Consider the following 21583-nt stretch of genomic DNA (forward strand, 5'->3'; position numbering starts at 1 on the left):
GGAGGTGTGACGCAATAGAGCGGGAAGCTCTGATTGGCCACCGAGGGCTTTCCCAACTGGAGGACTGAGTATATATAGACTTTCAACTCGGCCTGAGAGCAAAGCCAAGGAAGTTGGTTGTTGAGCTTTGCTGGGAAAGGGAGGCGACAGATAAGAACAACTTCAATGTCCATTGTAGATTTCAAGGTTCTTTCCTGCAGATTTCTCTTTTCAGTGAAGACATGATAATATACCTTTGGAAGTTTAAGGATTATGATTTTTTTTTTTAAAGATCATTTTAACAAAATATTTTGAGGGTCAGCACACATTCAAACATGCCAATGATGAAAGGCTAAAAGTTAAAATATATATTTGTGTAGAATTGGGTAGAATAGATAGTTATGCCCATCAAACTATTTGTAGATACAATTGAAAATGTTATAGAATAGGTTTGAAAAGAACTCCTAAATTCTAAACTTTTTCCTTTCATTCCAATATGCACAGGTTGCATCATTCATTAAACTGGTTTTCACTGCATTTTTCCAAAGGCTAAATTAAATAAGATTATTCTGACAACTGAAATACTGTTTTTAAAATGCCTACTATATTCCAGCGGAGGTTTTCCAAATATTTTGGCTATTCTTTTAAATTTTCAATAGTTTGACTCTTTACAAATTTTAGTACATATATTATGTTGTGAATGAATTAAGCAATATTGGGACTAATGATTCAAAATTCTAAGACATTTCTGGATTATAGCATTATAATGAAGATATAATTTTTCCTCTTTTCTTTTTATCTATATAAAACATGAGTTGGGTGAACAGAAAAACTTCTTGTAGAAGTGTGACAAATGTACATTACCGGAGTTACTTGTACTTACTGTACCTAGAGCTGGATCCTTTGTTTTCAGAGAAAGCTATGGCAACTATAAGAAGAATTTAAGGTCTTAAATCAATGACTAGTACCAAATCTGAATGCCACTCTCCTTCAAACAAAGATGGTGTTTAGTCACCTACCTTCTTGGAAAACGAGAATTGTGCAACAAATGGGTAAAGTAAGTCATATTAAAACTAATCATTATTGTAAAGTCTTTAGAATAGTCCCACAATATTGAACTTCAAAATTTTTTTTCACACATGGATTCCTTACCAACTGAGATTGTTTTAAGAAATATTTCTTGAATTGTTAAATTCATACCTTCCACTGATTCATTTATTTTCTATGAGGAAAGGCCTTATTTATGGATCACTGGGAGAGACCGTTTAGCAAAGTTTTATTACACAGTTGTATTTTTAATCTAAGAACAAGTAGCGTATTATTAACTTCTTGGCTTTTATATAATGTGGGAGCTATAAGTTAATGTAATTGGAGAATAGAGCATAAGCCCCACAGTCCTTTTACAGGTTATTTTTACCCATGCTCATCCAGGCTGTGTTCCACTAACAGGCTGTAAGGACAGAACCTGTGGCAGCTTGTATGACACTGAATGGGGAGGACAGGTCCCTGCAGAAAAATCAGTTTCATCACCCCAACTTGGTTTTAATCCTTTCCTCTGCATAGACTAAGTATTATCCCACTGCATATATCTTAAATTCAGTAATATTTTGAATGTTATCTATGTGGAGTTCATAATATACTGCTGTGTTCACAACCTAGAAAAATGTCATTGAGTCAAAGTAAATATAACTTCACACTCTTAAATTTTTCTTCAATTTAAACGTAAAATATTTAAATATGAATGTCTCTTAAAAGCATACAACTGTACTGCAATTTATTTTAAAAATGAACAAGATGTAGTACACATCTAAATGGAATGCATCATACGAAAAGCATAATCAAAGAAGTGTTTAAATAACTATAGTGTAAGGTAAAATGCAGTCTGGCCCATAAAGAAGTAAAATAATAGCTAGTATTTATCACCTGTTTAATATATATCAGGCATCAAGGTAGATACTTGATATGAATTGTATCTAGTGCCCTGCCATGCCTCCCAACAAGAAAACTCTATGGGAAAAAAACTTTGCCTCAGAAAAGTAAAGCAACCCACTCAAAATCACAGTGTTACTAAAGAGAGTGAATGGAATTTAATCCAAGATTTCTTGAATATAACACCCTTGAGCTAGACTATGCTACAGTTGGACTAGTAAAGTTTTATGAGGGTTCAAACTGAGGAGAAATCACATCTGATCGAGAGAGATCAGGAAAGATTTCATGTAAGGATTTGACACTGGTATATATGGCCGCATACGGAGTGAGGATTTCATGCCAGGTCTTTCTGTAATTTCCCCCCTTTGCTGCAGTGAACTTTAGGATGAAGCTTAGGATGGTGAAGTTCGGGAACAAATAGACAATTGGGAGAATGGGCATCTTGGGAAGCCATTGATTAACATGGTACAAAAGAAGAGAAATCTGAAATCTAAAGTTCTGGATCCAGAGACATCTTAGATGACAAGGTCTTTGAAAGGTGTTTTGCTAAACCCCTGCAGAATTAGCTCCAGGGTCTCTGCTAGAAGTGCAGTGGTACTGGAAAAGACAAAGGTCAACTTCAAAACCAGAGAGAAAGAGGAGGTCAGAAGGGGAGAAGGAAGGGGTGGGTCATATGCTCTAATGTGAAGACTCCTGGGAGGCGTCATCTGGGTACTTCTCTTAGGATTTCGGGCTGAGGACAGTGGCAGGGGCAATACACCTGAGGGATGTGTATCTGTTCAAATGAGGTCCTGAAAGTTTTCTTAGACTTTAACCTAATGATTACCAAACTTTGTTGCAATTAGAGTTACTTAAGGAGATTTAGAAACTCCTGACAGGCTTGTAGCACCCCATGCCAATTCACTCAGAATGTTGCAGGAGCCACACTTCTGTAATTTTTACAGATTCCCTGGGAATTGGGTATACATCAATATTTGGGAACCACTGCTTTTTAGCCTTTTGTTGACCATCCTTTCTAATCCACCATTTGCAGCCAAATGGCCAAAAGCAGAATATGTCTTGTTACAAAGAAATACACTTCCAGATGCCTTGCTAGTGTCACCTACCTAAGTTAGTATTTCTAACTCTAGTCATTCTACATATGACTTGATCTATTTCTTCCTCCTCCCACACATTAGTTTAAGAGTAAGGAAACCTGTGTTCTAAAATCTTTTCTGCTATTAGCTGTGACCTCGAGTCATGCATTCACTAACCATATTAAAAAATTTATCTCCTCTTGTCTTTTGTGCTTCTGCGTGTTTAACTATCAGCTATAAGTGAAGGGACATTGACCTGGTCTGTCTGTATTAGATTTTGGACTATAATGATTCATCCTTTGTGTCAGTCCCTGAGGTCAGTCTATTTCCCTCAGTAAAGCTGGTTCTAAATGTGCCATATAATCCTTTGTATTGAGATCCTAAGCAAAACTCAATACCTTGTAGAAATAGAAAGTGCAAGTCACTTTATAACTTGAGTTATGTTCCTTTATGTTAAGATACTAACACCATTAATATTCCATTGACTCTATAATAAATATACATATTCATTACCAGTAATCCTGCAAAAAGTTATCATTCCCATTTTGCAGATGAGGAAATAAAGCTCAGAAAGTAGAGACCAAAAGGGATTTACACTTAATATTCATCCTTGTTCAGGTGACTATGTTGAGACTACCTACAGTGCAACCTATATCCATTCTTCTAGACACTCAGCTGTGGGCAGCTGTGGGTTAAAATCATTAAAACGAATAAAGTTATTTATACCACTAAACATTTTTAAGTTCCGAGGTATCAGTTGTCCAAGGACACATGGCTCATTCATAGAACCCTCAAGTGGTTTGTTGAAAAGCTAAAATGAGGCAGAGGGAGCTGGGATTCGAATCCATTTCTTCCCTGTCCTGCTATCCTTTCCACTATGTCAAAATTATGCCTGTTAACTAACAAACAACAACTTAAAGGGACAGAGAGTCAGGCTGAGTAGGTAATTACTAGTAGGGTAGTAACCCACAGAGAGCTAACAGCACTGAGCTCTAACTTGATAGTTTCCTTTTAGGTATTGAAATGAGATCCATCTTTTAATCTCATTATTAGGTGAAGTCACTATGATTAGCTCCATTTTAAAGATGAAGAAGTGTTTCCCAGCTGGCGCTGGTGGTAAAGAACTCACCTGCCAATGCAGGAGATGTAAGACGTGGATTCCATCCCTGTGTTGAGAAGATGCCCTGGACAAGCAAATGGCAACCCACTCCAGTATTCTTACCTGGAAATTCCTATGCACAGAGGAACCTGGCAGGCTATAGTCCATAGGCTGCAAGGAGTGAGACACAACTGAAGCGACTTAGTATAGATGAAGACAGTGAAGATAAGTATTATGTAACTTGTTCAAGGCTACCCAACCTTTAAAAGAAACCACTGAAAGATAGTTGGGAGTCTATTCCAACCCACTGTGGTTCCAGAGGCTAATATATATGGGTGTGCACATATACTCATTCACAATCATTAGCATCAAGACACAAAGCAGTGTATAGGTTAATGGACAGTAAATATTGTAAAACTACTTACAATAGAGGTTAAGTGGAAAACTACTTAGAGTTCAAATGGAAAAAAGATGACCGCATTATCCCTTATACCTCAAACTTGACCCCCGAATTCATCAGCTTGCTCAGACTGCAATTTACAACTTCAGGATCATTTGCCTTTTCTAACTTTTTTATCCAAAGGTCTTCTAGAGCTGGTTGGATACTTCTCCCCCCCAACTCCAACCATTACCTTTAAATTGCTGGGCAAGAAATTACAGAACTGGTTTTAAAAGAGTGAAAAATCTGCTGGATGAAGGATACCCTTGAGGGCTCAGCATATTCACTGCCTCTGCAGCAAAGACAGAGTAAGGGCCTGTGCTCTGTCAGGCTACACTGACTACTTGAGTCCAAATGAATATTCACTTATTTAAAATGTATTTATTGAGTGCATACCCTGTTTTATGGGCTTCTAAGAGCTTCCCTGGTAGTTCAGACAGTAAAGAATCAGCCTGTAATTCAGGAGACTTGAATGGGTTGGAAAGATCCCCTGGTGAAGGGAATGGCAACCCACTCCAGTATTCTTGCCTGGAGAATTCTATGGACAGAGGAGTCTGGCAGACTATAGTTCATGGGGTCGCAAGGAGTCAGACACGACTGAGCAACTAACACTCGACACGGGTGCTACAGTGGTTAAAGACTCTGCTTATCAACGCAGGAGCCCCGAGACTTGGGTTCCATCCCTGGGTTAGGAAGATCCCCTGGACAAGGAAATGGCATCCCGCTGCAGTATTGTTGCCTGGGAAATCCCATGGACGGGGGAGCTTGGTAGGCTACAGCCCATGGGATTTCAGAGTCAGCCACGACTTAGCAACTAAATCACAACCACCCTGTTGTATAGCACAGGCATATACAGTTGATTGAGATACACAAGTCCCTATAGTCAGGAGTGTTCTTAGTGTAGCATAGAAAATTAGGCAGAGTCGGGAGCAGGGGTTAGGTGAGATGAATTGGGAGATTGGGATTGACATGTGCACTGTTGATATTATATATAAAATAGATAACTAACGAGAGCCTACAGTATAGCACAGCGAATTTCATTCAGTGCTCTGTGGTGACCTAAATGGGAAGGAAGTCCCCCAAAGACGGGATATACGGATATGCGTAGCTGACTCACTTTGCTATACAGTAGAAGCCAATACAGCATTGTAAAACAACAATACTCCAATAAACATTAATTAAAAAAATAGAAAATCATGCAGGATCAAAGGAGATAGTGACAGGCAGTGAAGAGATGTCAGGGAGGAGTAGTTACTTTATCTTGATTTACTTTTAATATGTCCTTTTATTTTTTTCCTTTTTATTTGTTGGAGTAGAGTTGATTTACTGGGGGAGTTACTTTAGAAGGAGCGGTCAGCTAGGACCTCTCAGAAGAGGTGTCACTTGGCCTAATGTCCACAGCCTTTCCCAGATGGGAAAGACTCATTAAGAGTTCACTTTCGCTCCTCCCTGATCCAAAATGGAAGCCCCCATAATGAAAGCTGTGGGAACTTAGTTCTCACCACTGCACTAGGGCAATGAGAGCAGCTGTTATTCTCTCTCATCCACTGTTTGCTCTCTGGTTAATAGAGGAAAGTCAAAGGGAAGGAATGGTGCCCAGTGCAGCCCAGTGACCTACAGAGTCCCACTTGGGGTCTATGATCAAACAGCAAGGCTTATATCTGCTCTACAGATGGGACCTATGGCACTGTCTCCCCTTGAGTTTCTAAGTAGCACTAAGTACACACTGTGGCTATCGATGGACTTTCCTGGGGGCCAGTGGTAAAGAATCTACCTGCAATGCAGGAGCCGCAGGAGACTCAGATTCTATCCCTGGATGGGAAGATCCCTTAGAGGAGGAAATGGCAATCTACCCCAGTATTCTTGCCTGGAGATTCCCATGGACAGAGGAGTCTGGTGGGCTACAGTCCATGAGGCCGCAAACAGTCAGATATGACTAAAGTGACTTAGCACGCACCCATAGCTGTGTATACTTGTGTGTCGCAATCAACTGCGTATTCCTGTATCCAAAAAACAGGTTTAGCACGAAGTAGGTATTCAATAAATACATTTTAAACAAGTGAAAAATCCATTTAGACTCAAGTAATCAGTGCAGACTGGCAGAGCCTAGGGCCTTCTTCTGTCTTTGCCTTTGTTAGAGTAAAACAGGATTTTGACTGTTAGCATTAAGAACAGCACTGCTGTTGCCTAAATGGAACCACCAGCCAATTCCCTTTGGCACCACATCTTTCCAGGTTCCTTTGGTTGTAGCCATGTAGGAAAATACATGAGCCTAGAAATCTCTGGGAATTGGCTGTTGTTTCTGTTCCTGAGTGCATATCAATACTTATTTTTCTATTACAGCTGGAAAACAGTTTTCAAGTTCTTTTTTAATCTTTCCTTACACAACACGCATATTAACCAGAAACAAAAGAACACCACCTAATTTTTCATGAAAGTTCAAATCTATTCAGCCAATATTCACTGAAATTAGTCTAGTCACCTGGCATTTATGCCACCGTGTGAATTGGGCAAGTTTTGTGATTTGGGGCAAGTTACTTAAATATTCAGTCTTGGCTGCCTCATCATATGTATGTGTGATTTGTAACATGAGATTAACAGAATTTTATATTTACTGTTAAAATTAAGTAGGATTGTTCCCTATTCAAGAAAACAAAACTTGACTCTATTCCTGGAGCTTAGAAATGATGAATTAAAAATCATTTACATTACAATGATGCTAATGATATTTATGAATAAAGTTACATCTATCATTCAAATATTTTCTAAATACCAACTGTAAGTCCAACAATATTTTATGTCCTTGGGGGACATTAGTGAAGATAATTTATATATATATATATATATATATATATATATATATATATATATATGACTCAGATGGTAAAGAATCCATCTGCAATGCAGGAGACCTGGGTTTGATCCTTGGGTCAGGAAGATCACTTGGAGATAGAAATGCAACCCACTCCAGTATTCTTGTCTGGAGAATGCTATGGATAGATAAACCTGGTGGGCTACAGTCCATGGGGTCACAAAAGAGTCAGACACGACTGAGTGACAGATAACTACCACATACAGATACACATTATATATATATATGCACACATATAATCTGTTGACTTGGAGTGTACATTATGGTGCACCAAACTGTTTTTTAACATTTGGTTTGGCCTAGAATTCTGTGCAGCAACTTAAAAATCAATCAAGTCTAATAATGGGCAAAACCAAGTTTTATATTTTCAATATCTTGGGGAGGAAGATTTCTAAGTCTTTGTATCCGCAAATGATCTAGGATGAAACTAACCATATTTTCCAATTTAGCAATAAACTATGTGTCTGACAAGGAAGTTTGCTTATGAAACAGAGTGTTTGAATTGGAGATTGTCTCAGAAAGTCTCACACATATGGTGCCCATATCTCTGAAATTATAAAGAAACACATCCTGTGTGTCAGTTCCTGAGATCAATCTATTCCCTCGGTGCAGCTGGCTCTAAGTATGCCTTTTAACCCTTTGGGCTGCGCCGAGATGCTGCTGTGTCACACTAGGCAGCAACCCAGGCTTCCCAGAAATAGATTCTACTGCTGCAGTTTACTAGCAACTTTTCCCAGGCTGCAGGAGGAGATTCTGTGGACTCCTATGATGTAAGAGGGTGTTCCCACTTCAGCAGCGGCCAGCAGATGCTATGTGAACATGCTCTGTGTCCACATGTGCTGATAAAAGCAAGGAAAATGTGCATAATGGAAAAGAATGGCAGGCAGTTCTTTTGCTGGCTGTGGTGATTTGAAACACAAGCAGAACACACTTCTGAGCTTCTCCCAGGCAGAGTGTTTTAGTCCCCTTGAAATTTTTTCACTCTTGTGAGAATGACTCATGTCTTGGAAAAGACAAGTTCCTAGTCTGGTGCTCCCAGCACCTTCGGCATTGGTTAATGTACACTTTGGGAGTTTTCAGCATCCGGCCAGTGGTTTCAATTAACAAGGGTTGCTGTGCTCTGATAACTCAGCGTTTCCCCATTGTCCAGCAGCTTGCACCTTCCATCTGTGTCGTGATTACCTTTATCAGGCTCACGTGTTACATATTATGGTGTCCTATATAAGTGCTAAAAGTGGAATGCACATTTGGTTTTTTGTTTTATTTCTAGCTTCCATGTTAGCTGATATTTTAAATTCTAACACTTTGATTTTGTTCCTGATTGTTGTCCTGTGAAGGGTCCTTGACAAGTTTCATCTCCAGTTTAGCAAAGGAAAATAATGTCTGCAAGCTCAAACCCTGGTCTCCAGCCTGCTTTGCATTGCTTAAATTGTAATGAGATAGAGCCACTAAAGCCAATATTTGTAACAGGCACACAAACACAAACTCAGAAATTATTTCTTGTTAATGTGGGTCCAAGGCAGTTATTCCTGATTGATGGCATTAGTGACTGATTTCCTTCCATGTGGCAGTTCAAGGACCAAGCTCCTTCTATCCTTGGGCTTTGCAATCTCCAAGGACCTGTTAATATGCACATCAAGATGGTGGAGGGAAAAAGAGATATTACAGCATGCCCCCTCTATCCCTTAAAAGCCCTGCTGGAAATGGCACATTTCAGAATTCCAGAGACTGGAATGCCATGGCCACATCAAGCAGTCTGCTCAGCAGTGGAAATACAGTTGGTGAGCAGTCACAGTAAGTTACCCTAAAGCATAATGCACTCAGGACCACCTCAGTGATGACCACAAGGCCTAGAATGTAAATGGTGTCACTTAGAGTTGAGTGATGTGATGGCCACACAACTAGTAACAACCAAGATGTTAACAGATTTTATGTCAACACTCAATTTTAAGTCTTAATGTGGAATAGGAAAATATAAATAATATATCCAGGAAGAGATTTTGCAGAGATAATTACTTAACCCAAGGTACTTTTGAAATAAATTTACTTAACTTTTCAAAAACTAGCTGAACTAAAGGGAAAGGTTAAGTATTAATTATATGCAAATATGACAAAACCCCTGAAGTTGGTGTAAATGATTGAAGGTCATATAAATTATGTCCCTCGTTAGAGTTCATTATTGGAAGGGGAGGAATAAAGAAAGACTTCAAGGGGAAACCTATGATATTGTGATTAATTCTAATAAATATAGATTTGGTCTTTGGCATGAGGCTCTTAAGATGTTTAGCATTTCCTACAGATTTAGAGATGTCTTTTGTTAGGTTCATGAGGTGACTTTTGGAATAACTTCCATTTTCTTGCCCAGATAAGTGGGGAGGGGAGACAAGCTAGAGATGGAGTTTAATTGCCAGTGGTCAATGATAATTAATCATTCTATGTAATGAATTCTCCATAAAAACCTGAAAAAAGAGGGTTCAGCAAGCTAATGGATTAACAGACATGTGGCAATTTGGGGAGAGTGATGCATGGAACTTGCCCCATACCTTGCCCTGTGCATCTCTTCCATCTGCCTATTCCTAAATTACATCTTTTTTATATTAAACCAGTAATCTGATGTGTAAACAGGTTTCCTGATTCTGTGAGTCCTTCTAGCAAATTAATTGAACTCAGGAGGGGAGCTTATGATCCTATGAGTTTTAACCAGTTTATCATAATTGCAGGTAACAACTTGGGCTTGCAACTGACATCTGACTGTGGGTCTGTGAGGGGCCAGTCTCGTAGGATGGAACCTGTGGAATCTGATACTGCAGGCATATGATGGCAACATTGATTTAATTGTTGGACATCCAGCAGGTGTCCAGAGAATTGTTTGTGGCATGTATAGGAATAGGATCCAGGAAATAAGACCAAGCACCTCGTCTGTGGTCATAATTGGAGATGCTTTGAGGAATACAATATATATGATCCTCTTGTACTCACATTCAAAATATTTCAGGAGATTCATAAACTAGGGAGGAGTACAAAACTGGATATTATTAAGAACTGAAATGTGTTTTTAAAGTCTAAGTTGAAAAAAAAAAAGTCTAAGTTGTTAAAGTTCTTCAGACAACAGAAAATTTACCTGTTGAATTAAGCATGATGCTATTTCTTCTTTAATTATATAATTTATTTCTGCAAACATTTATTGTGTCCTTGCTGTGTTTCAGTAAAGTTCCTGAATACCAGGTTCTAACTGGCTGGTGTGGATGATGGATGAAGGAGACAATCATATAAACAAAGGACTATAATTTGGAATTTCAGGAGCTTTGATAAATGTCTGTGTAGGATATCCATGCATAAGGAAGTTTTAATGGCAACAGAGACTTGGGAAATAATCCAGTCTAACTGCCTATATTTTACAGATTTAAATTTTTAAAAATTTTATTCTTTATATTTATTTATTTGGCTATGCTGGGTCTTAGTTGCGGAGTGTGGGATCTTTGATCTTAGTTGCAGCATTTAGTACCCCCACCAGGGATCAAACCCTGCCCCCTTGCATTGGGAGTGCAGAGTCTCAGCCAGTGGACCAGCAGGGAAATCCCTAACAGATTTTTCAAGACTGAAGCCCAGAGAGGAAAAATGACTGGCTCAAAGTCACGCAAATTGATGGAAGAGCTAGAACAGTAGAATCCATGTATTTTTATGTTCAACCTCAGCTAGCTGCATGGGAAAGATGTGAGTTGAGGGATTTGCATCAGAGCTGAGAAAATGATAGATAAGAAATTGAGCAAGGCCTATGAATTTTGAACTTTCACTGGTCAGTATTATGAGTGAAGGAATATGATGGTGCAAGAGTGCCTTGCTCACTAAAAAAAATTAGGTGTTATGCTTGGCTATGACCACACACACAGAGTACATCCTTAGGTAAATGAGCTAATGTACTAAAAATGATGCATGCATATATTTGTTTCATACATTATAGTTTTCAATGGTACAATGCACTACCATCTCATGATGTTTCAAAGAATCCTCTGAGGTGTGCCAAAAGGACATTCTTTTTTTTTTCTTCTTAAACACTTATTTTTCCAGATCATTTATTTGGCTGTATCGAGTTTTAGTTGTGGTATGTGGGATCAATTCCCCGACCAGGGATCGAACCTGGGTGCCTTGCATTGGGAATGCAGAGCCTTAGCCACTGGACCACGAGGGAAGTCCCCAAAAGGACATTCTTATCTCTCTTTTACCAATGAGATGCTAAACTGAGATGCAGAAAGTCACTGAACTAGTTAAGTGAGAAACTCAGGGTTAGAACACTTGGAACCAGTGTGCTCCCTGTGGTACCCTGTATATAAAGAAGTGTGGGACAAGAGTGGTTAACCAAGTGTATCATGTGGTTATTTTTACAGATGCATTGTGAGAGATTTCTATGTATCCTGAGAATAATTGGAACCACACTTTTTGGAGTCTCTCTCCTCCTTGGAATCACAGCTGCTTATATCGTTGGCTACCAATTTATCCAAACAGATAATTACTATTTCTCTTTTGGACTGTATGGTGCCTTTTTAGCATCACACCTCATCATCCAAAGCCTGTTTGCCTTTTTGGAGCACCGGAAAATGAAAAAATCTCTAGAAACACCCATTAAGTTGAACAAAACTGTTGCTCTTTGCATTGCTGCATATCAAGAAGATCCAGACTATTTGCGGAAATGTTTGCAATCTGTGAAAAGGCTAACCTACCCCGGAATTAAAGTTGTCATGGTCATAGATGGAAACTCGGAAGATGACCTTTACATGATGGACATCTTCAGTGAAGTCATGGGCAGGGACAAGTCAGCCACTTATATCTGGAAGAACAACTACCATGTGAAGGGTCCTGGAGAGACAGATGAGTCACACAAAGAAAGCTCACAGCATGTCACCCAGTTGGTCTTGTCCAACAAGAGTATTTGCATCATGCAAAAATGGGGTGGAAAAAGAGAAGTCATGTACACAGCCTTCAGAGCACTGGGGCGAAGTGTGGATTATGTACAGGTAGGTCTCCACATCTGCCAGGACAAACATACATTTAAATAAAGCATCTTTTGTATCTCTCCAGTCATATGCTATAGCCCATCCTTGTCCCTTCTGGACAAGTACTTCTTTCAGTTCATCTGAAAACAGCATGACTGTTGAAAGCACATTCTGAAAGAGAGAAAAAAAAATTCTTGTGAAACAGTTAAAACTATCTATGAAAATGCTTACTTCATGCAATGTGTTTGGTTGGAAGTGAAGATTATTTTGAACAGGAGACCCTTCCTTCTCTTCCTCTCCCTTTCCTTCTCTTCCCCCTTAGTTCTGCCAAATCAATTCCAACATCATTTTCCACACTCTTAAACTCTCCAGCGATGTAAGAAAATCGTGTGTGCCCCAGCAGAAGGAGCTGGAGAAAATCTGCAGGACCAAAGGAAGGCTATAAAATATTTTTCACAGAAGCTAGGCAAAATGGGGGCAATGAAAATTTTAATTGGAAAGTATAGAAATTCAAAAGTAAGACACCAAGAAAAAGAAAAGAAAAGGGGAAAAGGAAAACAAAAACAAGACAAAAAAAAAAAACAACCCAACCTTCTCAGAACAAAATCTAAGTCATGTTTATTTCACTCTCCAAACAGCATTACCTCACTCCTTGCAACTTGACCTTTGAAAGCATTTGTGATGGTGTTTGCTTGCATGAAAATTAGACAGGCTCTGTCTCTTCATTAATTTCCTGACTGCTAACTCTAGGGTTTTTTCTCTTCTAGTTCTCACCGAAGCTTGCTTCTTTAGAACATTTGTAGGGCTCCTGTGATTTTTCTGGTTGTAATTTTCTGCAGATATTTAAGTTAGACTTTGTTCACAATAATACTGAGAAAGGAGAAGTTCTCTGACTTCAGATATATATTCGACACTCTTCCTCTTCTCTTAAACATGAAACCCTTGTTTTTGGAAGATCCATCATATATTTTAGGGCAATTTATTAACACAGAGTAATGCCCACTGGGTCTCTGAGTAATGGGTCGGAAATGAGCACTGGACTGAGATTCTAGTCCCAGTTATTAGTAGCTGGTTGACCTTGAGCAGGACCACCTCCCAAATCTCGGTTACCTGGTTAGAGGATACCAATCTCTCAAGGGATTTCAGATAAGATTTCAAATTATGAATCCAAAGGGGCTTAGCCAAAGTTGCTGATAATGGCATTGTTCATACTATTAAAGCATTTGCTATTAATCATATAAAAAATAATACTCTATTAACAGCAAATGCTTTAATAATATTATGTAGTCATTATGCAAATTATAGTAATTTGAATTGCTAATTAACATGTCAGTTGTTAATTTCACTAATAGTTGAATAATTTGAAACATTTCTTCAGTTTATACCATCTGTGTAAATCTCTCTTCTAGGGAGTTGATTTCAACCCCCAAGTGTCTCCTATTTTCTAAAACTTTTGCAAATAAGGCTGATTTAGTTAACTCGAGACATTTTACATACATGACCAGATGAGAGGATAAGATAAAACTTTTATAAAGGATGGCTAGGGACCTTACAGAAGATTTGAAGAATGAAGCTCTGGCCCTAAAATGAGAAAACATCTGTTTTGATGTTTTGCCTTTAATTCTAGTTAAAACAATTTACGTTTGTCCTTTCTAATCAACACGTCATTGTGTAGTTTTTCTTCTTCTTTTTTTAACCTGCTTCTCCCAAAGCCCCTTCTCCCATCATTTTGTTTGGAATTTTGTTTGTATCCTTGGCAACTTGACTTGGGCCTGTCCAGGAAAAAATAATACAAAATTTAAAATGTTAGAATAGACTTTTTGCTCGTGCCCTAATCAGGCTTGAGAACTTTCCTTCCTTCAGCGTGATATGTCCAGATAGACTGACCCTAGCAACAGCTGTTAACTGGACCCTGAATCCTCCTGAGCCTTAGGGTCCATTCAGAGCACTCAAAGGAGGGTAAAAAATCTTTTGGAATTCTGAAACCAGTAAACTCTATCCTGCCATGCTTCCTTCATCAGATCCCTTGCTATTTTAACCATTCGTGCCCTATAAAAACAGAAATTATGTGAAATTCACTCTAATATAGTATTCTCATCCTTTCTTCTGACTGACCCAGGGTCCAAGAATTGCAGAGCAGAAGCCCCAGGAAGACCAAGGGGGAAAGGAGTCAAGGTTTTTGGCTCCTGAGCATTCCAAGTACTTGGATGTGGAGTTCAAGTTGGTTAGGAATGGAAGGAAGCAACATTCAGGTGCTAATACACAAGAGAGAATGGGAACTAGGGGAAGAAATTGACCATCTGCTCATACTTGCTAACCTGGCTGGAGGACACTGCTTAAGTGTGCAGAGAGATGGCCAAAATGATTGGCTTCCAGTTGCAGCTGGATCCTCAGCACTCATCAGCACTCTTTTCACTTGATCTTGAATAGATGTGTTGCTTATTCCTCTCGTGTCTGTTATTTCATATCTTTGTCACTCTCCCAGGGCCTTACCCAAACTCCTCCCTGCTTAACTACAAACAGATGATTTTGCCTCCTACAAAAGAGAACAGCAAAAGCATGGGCTCTGAAGGCTGTCAAGACCTGACTGTCTTCTGCTTACAATTTCAAGGGTCTCCAGCCTCACCCCCTATCTCAAGGTTAACCTTTCTACCCATACTTCTGAGCTTTGTGGGTTGGCTCCCTCTTTCAGAACAAGGCTTTATTGGTTATCACCTCTTTATATCTCAAATAATAAGTGCCAACATGGAATTTTTAGGGAAGCTTTAGTCTAAGACAAGCCCAGTGTGGTAGGAAATTCATCTGTGATGCTAGTGGCTGCTTCCAGAGATGAGAAGATAGACAAGCAGAAAAATAACAGAAAATAATGTATAGGGAATGAGAAAAAAGGAGAATAAGGAAGATTTTCTTAATTTTCAATCAGTGTATTTTCTGGAAAAACTTTCAAAGATGTAGAAAAGTGCAAAGAGCAAAACTAAAATCATCTCTGCAACAGAGATGGGAGAGAGAAATTAGGAATTTGGGATAAACAGATAACCTACTATATATTAAAGATAATTAAGACCTACTGTATAGCATAGGGAACTATATTCAACATGTTATAATAATCTATAATGGAAAAGAACCTGGGAAGAATGCATAGGTATATATTTATAACTGAATCACTTTGTGGTATACCTGAAACATTGTAAATAAGTTATATACTTAAATGATAAAGAAAAATAATCTGAAGCAAATACCTGACCCATGTATAGATTATCAAATTTAATATTTTTCAGCATATACTTTTCTGTTTTTCCTTATTTTAAAAACAATTTTGAGATTATATCACACTTGCCTTTTGTATTTACTGCAAAATCAGAACACTTTTAAAGTATCTTTTGACATCTAGATTTGATAATCATCTCTCTTTTCACTGAACATGGATATTATCACATAAGTAGCTACCAGTTTATGTGACAAAGGAAAGAAAAAAAAAAAACCAGTATCATCTGATGTCTCTATTAAAAATTTCCCAGGTTAAAAATATACAATAAGTATGAGCATTTTCCCAAAGGGAAGATTATAGGAAGCAATTTTATTATTAATTTAATCTGGCAATACCCTTGCTATCCAAAATTCTTTTGTGAAGGAGAATAGGAAAATTAAATCATTCCTGATAGTAGAGTTGACCCTAATTGTTCATGGATTTGGTGTTTGCAAATTAGCCTAATGAATAAAAATGTATTTATTACCCCAAGATCAATAGTTGCAGTGCTTTTGTGATTGTTTACAGACATGCTCAAAGGGGCAAAAAAAAAACGAGTCACCTGATGTAAATATTTCCAACTGAGGTCAAACAAGATTATGCTTAGCCTTTTTGTTTCAACTTTTATACTGTAAACAGGCAACTTCTTTAGTCTATTTAATAACATGCTTTTCACATCTCTGTGCTTTTTATTGGTGATGTAGCTATTTCAGTGTTCCTGAAGTGAAGTGCTGCCTGAACAAAGTGTTCTGAACAAAGGCTGTTAACCAGAATGTCCTGGCGGGCCAGTGGTTAGGACTCCTCATTTTCACCACCAAGTGCGCAAGTTCAGTCTCTGGTCAGGAAACTAAGACTGCGAACTGAGTTACAGTGCTGCTGGACATGAGTTCAATGTGAACAAATCAACAATATATATTAAATAAGGTGACCCAAATAAACACAAGTAAAACAAGTTTAGGTATTGATCACTAGGCAAAACTGTTGTGACCAGAGGCTGTGAGGAACCTAACTCTTCTGTACTTCTGCTGGAAGCAATTTTCTGATGTATGCTAATTCATTGTTCATGGAAACTTTGTAGCGCATAAACTACCATGGATAATGAGAATTGACGGAGTATAACATTTGATTGGTTCCTATTTTCTGAAAATTTCTGTTGGGACTTGTTGAGAATGTTAATGCGACTTTATGCTCTTCATTTCAGAGGATGAAATTAAGAGCACATTGACATAAAAATGGGGAAATCTGAATTCTTGATTTAACTGATTACTTGCTATGGGCCTCAACTGGTACAACAGATGATTTCTGAGATCACTTCCAGCTCAAGACTCCAGTTAGGGCTGTCTTAATTTCCTAGCAACCTACCTAATGCTTTGCAAGAGTATATCATTAGACTTTTCCTTTCATTTTTAATCTACGCTTTTCCCCAAAGTCAGGTTCTTGACTGTAGACTCTTATTTAAGGATACCGTTATGCAATTTCCTGATTCCCTTCTTTAGAATGGGAATTCCAACCACTTGTAATAAAGGGTGTTTCTTGGCTTAAGTCTTAGAGGTGACAACATTTGGTTTCTCATTTTCCAGCTAGCTTGTCACCTTTGCTTTTGCACCGTCTATAACTTTCACTCATGTATAAACTTGCCTGAAAAAGACAAGAGAATAACCAAATGACTACTTTTTCACCTTAAATAAATATTCTAGGGTGCCTGAAGGCAAATATTTTAAACCAGTTTGGGTAACATATTCTACCAAAGAGCAACAAATAACAACCAAATTGTTTAGGTGTCTATGATTTAGAGGCTTCCTATTGGCTATATTGAGATCTTTTACTGTAAACCAAATTACCATAAGAAAGAATAATCCTACCCATCCCCAGTCCCTTTCCCAAAAGAAAGTTTATTTTCTGAGGGCATTTATTTTTTCCTAGATTGGTTTCATGGATTAACTTCAAAGGTCTTTTCAGTCCTAAAATTATTAGATGTTATGATTTTCTTTTTGCCACTCACAGTCTGCCATAAACTGCTCTCTAATCTTTTCCCCTAGCAGACAGCCCAATCTAAGGACTTTCATGGTGCCTGCTCAATAATCCAACTTGTTTAACTTAAATTTGTTGGGATGTTGGATTAAGCATTAGTTTCTGCTCTCTGAGTTTTGGCTTATTTACAGTAATGATAAGAAGGACTCTTTCCTTCATTGGACTAGTGTTCTTCCTTTTTGCCTCTGGTTTTGATCTTTTATTTGGCTGCATTAGGTCTTAGCTACAGCATGCAGGATTTTTGTTGGTGGCTCTGGGACCTCAGTTCCCCGACCGGAGATCGAACCTAGGTCCCCAGCATTGCAAGGAAGATTCTTATCCACTAGAATCCCAGGGAAGTCCCAATTTATCACTTCTTTTTATTGAGCATGTACTATGAGCTAACCCTTATAAGTGCTGTACATACAGTATCTAGTTTATTCTCCATTACAACAAATTGCTAGGTGGATTGACTTATCCTTATTTTTCAACTGAGAAATGTAGACTTATAAAGGTAAGGTAAGGAGTTTAGGCTACAAAGCTAGTACAAGTAAATATAATTGGTCAGTGGTGGATTGAGACTCCCATTTGTCTGATTCCAGACAAATTTTGCATGACACTTTCTTTGCAGTAGTATGTTTACTCTGGCATTGTACTGTTAATGAGTTCAGGGGCCTAACGCTGTCTTCTGTTTGCTAGTGAATAACTACTGGGGAATTTCAGAATTCTGGCTGACTTCTTTCAGGCAATGGCCTGAGGGAGGCAGGGTAGGAGGGTCTTTCCATTTACTATGTGGTTAAGTTGTCGAAGGGAAAGTTATAGTGGGATCCTGACCAAAGGTAAATTTCAAACATAATAGCAATAAATAGTATCGCTGCATCCAGGTTAAGATGAAGGGTCAAGGTTAAGAAAGGGTTGAGCCTTATAAGCAGACAGAGGATGAAGGCAGTAGCAACAGTAGGGGTCTGGATTTATTTTCAACCTTGTTTCCTCATTGAAGGCAGCCTAAAAAATTAAGACTTCCTCTTGCTGCGTAACTCTCAGGGCCCTTTGAAGTGGTTTGGAGCAGGCAGATATGGAGAATCCACCAGTCAGTCTGAAAGGAAATATGTTTTTTTAAAAAGCTGAAACATGGGGAACTTGGCGTTTTAGACCTGAGTCAGAATTTGAAAGACATTTAATAGAAGATGTAACAGGAGAGTTTTATTTAAACTGTGGTGAGGTAGATTAATGTTAAGTGAAGTAAGCTTGAGTGGATTTATAGTCTGATAAGTTATGAATGGACAATGATAGTCTATACCTATTATGGATAATTCCAGACATTTAAATTTGTTCACTGTGATAAGAGATTCTTAATATGTAGTCAATTTTCCTGTTCCTTTTAGAGATTCTCTCTATCGAGTTAATCTATTTGTGGTAAAGATTGCCATGCTCTTTTAGGTGTGGGTTTACTTACAGTATAAAAGTCTGAAGGTTATTATCCTGTACAAATGAGTTTAAGCAAATTCCGGGAGATAGTGGAGGACAGGGAAGCCTGGCGTGCTGCAGTTCATGGAGTCACAGAGTCAGACATGACTTAGTGTCTGAACAATGAACAATGAATGGTATACTTCCCTATGATCCTTTGTAATTACAAGGTACTTTTCTATTTGGTGTCTTACTCCACTATGACTTACAGAAAATCGTAGAAGTGAGATATAGGACTCACTATTTAATTGAGGCTTCTTGATTCTGAGGATATTTGCTCAAATATCCTCAAATCTGGCAAATCAAGATCTGGCAAATCTTGGCTAAAGAAGATCTAGTTTATTAGTATTTTATACTTTTTATGCATTTGCTCTTACTAATTATAACACGTGGAGATGGAGGAAATCTTTTTTAAAAATCGACTAGAATTAAAATTGGGGCTTAGGACATATTTTATCTCTACTTTTTAAAAAATTTTTATGACAGAGAACTCTCCTGCAACCAATTATTTGAGGCCCAGGGTTGGTAAAGTTTGCTTGTAAAACACCTGATGGTAAATTTAGGCTTTGCACGCCATATGGTCTGTGTTGTAACTGTTCAGCTTAGCTGTTTTAGTGTGAAAGCATTCATAGATAATATGAAACTAAATGTGCGTGACTGAGTTCCAATAAATCTTTATCTATGGACACTGAAATTTGAATTTCATATTATTTCCATATGTCACAAATTTTTTTTCCAACTATTTAAAAAGATAAAAATCATTTATCTCATAGACCTTCCCAAAACAGGTGGCAAGGCTGACTTGATTCTTAGACCTTAGTTTGCAACTCCTGTTGTAGGCATGCAGAGAGGGGCAGCCCTAACTCTTGGCTTGAGCACGGATGGAGGGGGAGCCATGGCCTTACGCACTTTAACTGATGATTCTGTGGTTATGACTGAGGTGGCTGGTTCCGCCCCATAACATCTTCTTTCTTCACATTTTCCATTCATTTTAATCAAAATTTGGTGGCTGCCTTGTTTCCATATCTCCCAGTGAGAAATATTATGACTGGGAATCATGTAATTTAAACAAATTAGAATGATACATTCAGGGTGGACAGAAAGACAGTTGATTTGTTCTCAGTTTCCTGTGTGCAGATCATGTCCTGTGGTTTTCCCCAGTGTCCAGTTAAGCTCTTCATGAACTGGTATATTTTCCCCCACAGCTTCTAGCCCAGAGCTAAACAGCCAACCTTTGTGAAGTTATACGCTTGTTATTAATTGGTGAAGAGACAGCTAGAAATCCTGTTTCTACTGGACTGGTTTCAAGAAGGGCTAGCGTTATAGCCTTTACACACAAACAAATCAATACTATTATGTCCATGAACATACTTGCTTTCACAGACTGTCGTAGATGGTGGTTTTCTGGTTGGCATTCTATCACCAAATAACATCCAGAAACTGAACTTCTATAAAGAACTCTTTAATCCCACTATAACAAACCCCTCCCAAGGGATTTCTGAGAGCTTTCACTTCTGACAGTTAAATTCACCATGTGAACAATCTCTCTCAGAGAACTTCTGGCACTTTGCTGTTGTAAATTGGGAGGGGTGGGACCAACTTAAATATGCAGAACCTCAGAAGTTTGGTTCCAGTTTGGTCATTTCAGAGAGGCAGTTCCCTTGGCTTGTTTTCTGCTCGCAAGCAGGAGGAGTTACCTAAACATTAATTCTAGATTGCTGCCTTCCTGTTGTTTTTAGTCTTATTTTTAGCTTTCTGGTTTTACCTTTCCCAGCTTGAGCCAATAGAGGTGGGTGTGGCCATAAGCTCTGGATGCTGAGAGGTTGAAAGTTGGGTTGAACTTCTGCCTTCACTTTTTACTACTCTAGTGACTGGCCTGCCAGGCTTATAACCGTATATTTACAAAACAGTGATAAACAAGGCAAGAGAGTGGAAAAACATTGCTATTGGAAGAATTCGTTTAGGTTTCTGAGGCTTTGGATGCTTGGATACAAATCCAAGTATTAGCAAAATTCTGTTTTTTTAATGGAATACTAATGCCTAGCTGCTGTCTATTTTTTCCTCCTCTAAAATAAGTCAGACCATGCTGGACCAAAATAGAATGTACCCCCACTCACCCAAAAGGGGCAAGAAGTTATTTAGAAAAGCATGTTTCTAAATAGGGACAGTAATATAAAAATTCAAAAATTAACTTTCATATAGCTAACTGAGTTTAGATAGGTGATTTCATTTCTGTAATTTTGGATACCCTACATACTCCTTAAATTATAAGTTTCAATAATACATTTAAATTGTTTTCACCAATAATATTTAATATATATTAATTTTTTCAGAAAAATCTATTAGTAAAATTAAGCAACATACATTTTAAAAAGTTTTGAGATTTTCTAGTTTTATATGTGAGGGTCTCCTGCAATTAAACACAGAAAATCTCTTTGAACTCAAAAGTGTGTGCATACTCAGTTGCTCAGTTG

At 38.2% G+C, this 21583-nt stretch overlaps 1 protein-coding gene across 4 annotated transcripts in view; it reads left to right on the top strand.

The window, feature by feature from the left end:
* The window catches only part of HAS2 (hyaluronan synthase 2), a 30290-nt gene that overhangs the window by 2330 nt on the left and 6377 nt on the right, over positions 1-21583 (top strand). The window contains exons 2-4 of one of the 4 annotated variants that reach the window (XM_055545937.1): positions 893-1036; positions 4038-4308; positions 11778-12406. In XM_055545937.1, the coding sequence (XP_055401912.1) occupies positions 11780-12406 (627 nt within the window). In that variant the 5' untranslated portion in view covers positions 893-1036; positions 4038-4308; positions 11778-11779. The remainder of the gene's footprint in view (positions 1-892; positions 1037-4037; positions 4309-11777; positions 12407-21583) is intronic. The other 3 variants (XM_055545935.1, XM_055545938.1, XM_055545936.1) reach the window with 3 other exon arrangements.

The sequence above is a fragment of the Bubalus kerabau genome, chromosome 14 (assembly GCF_029407905.1).
Source record: "Bubalus kerabau isolate K-KA32 ecotype Philippines breed swamp buffalo chromosome 14, PCC_UOA_SB_1v2, whole genome shotgun sequence".
NCBI classification, from domain to species: domain Eukaryota; kingdom Metazoa; phylum Chordata; class Mammalia; order Artiodactyla; family Bovidae; genus Bubalus; species Bubalus kerabau.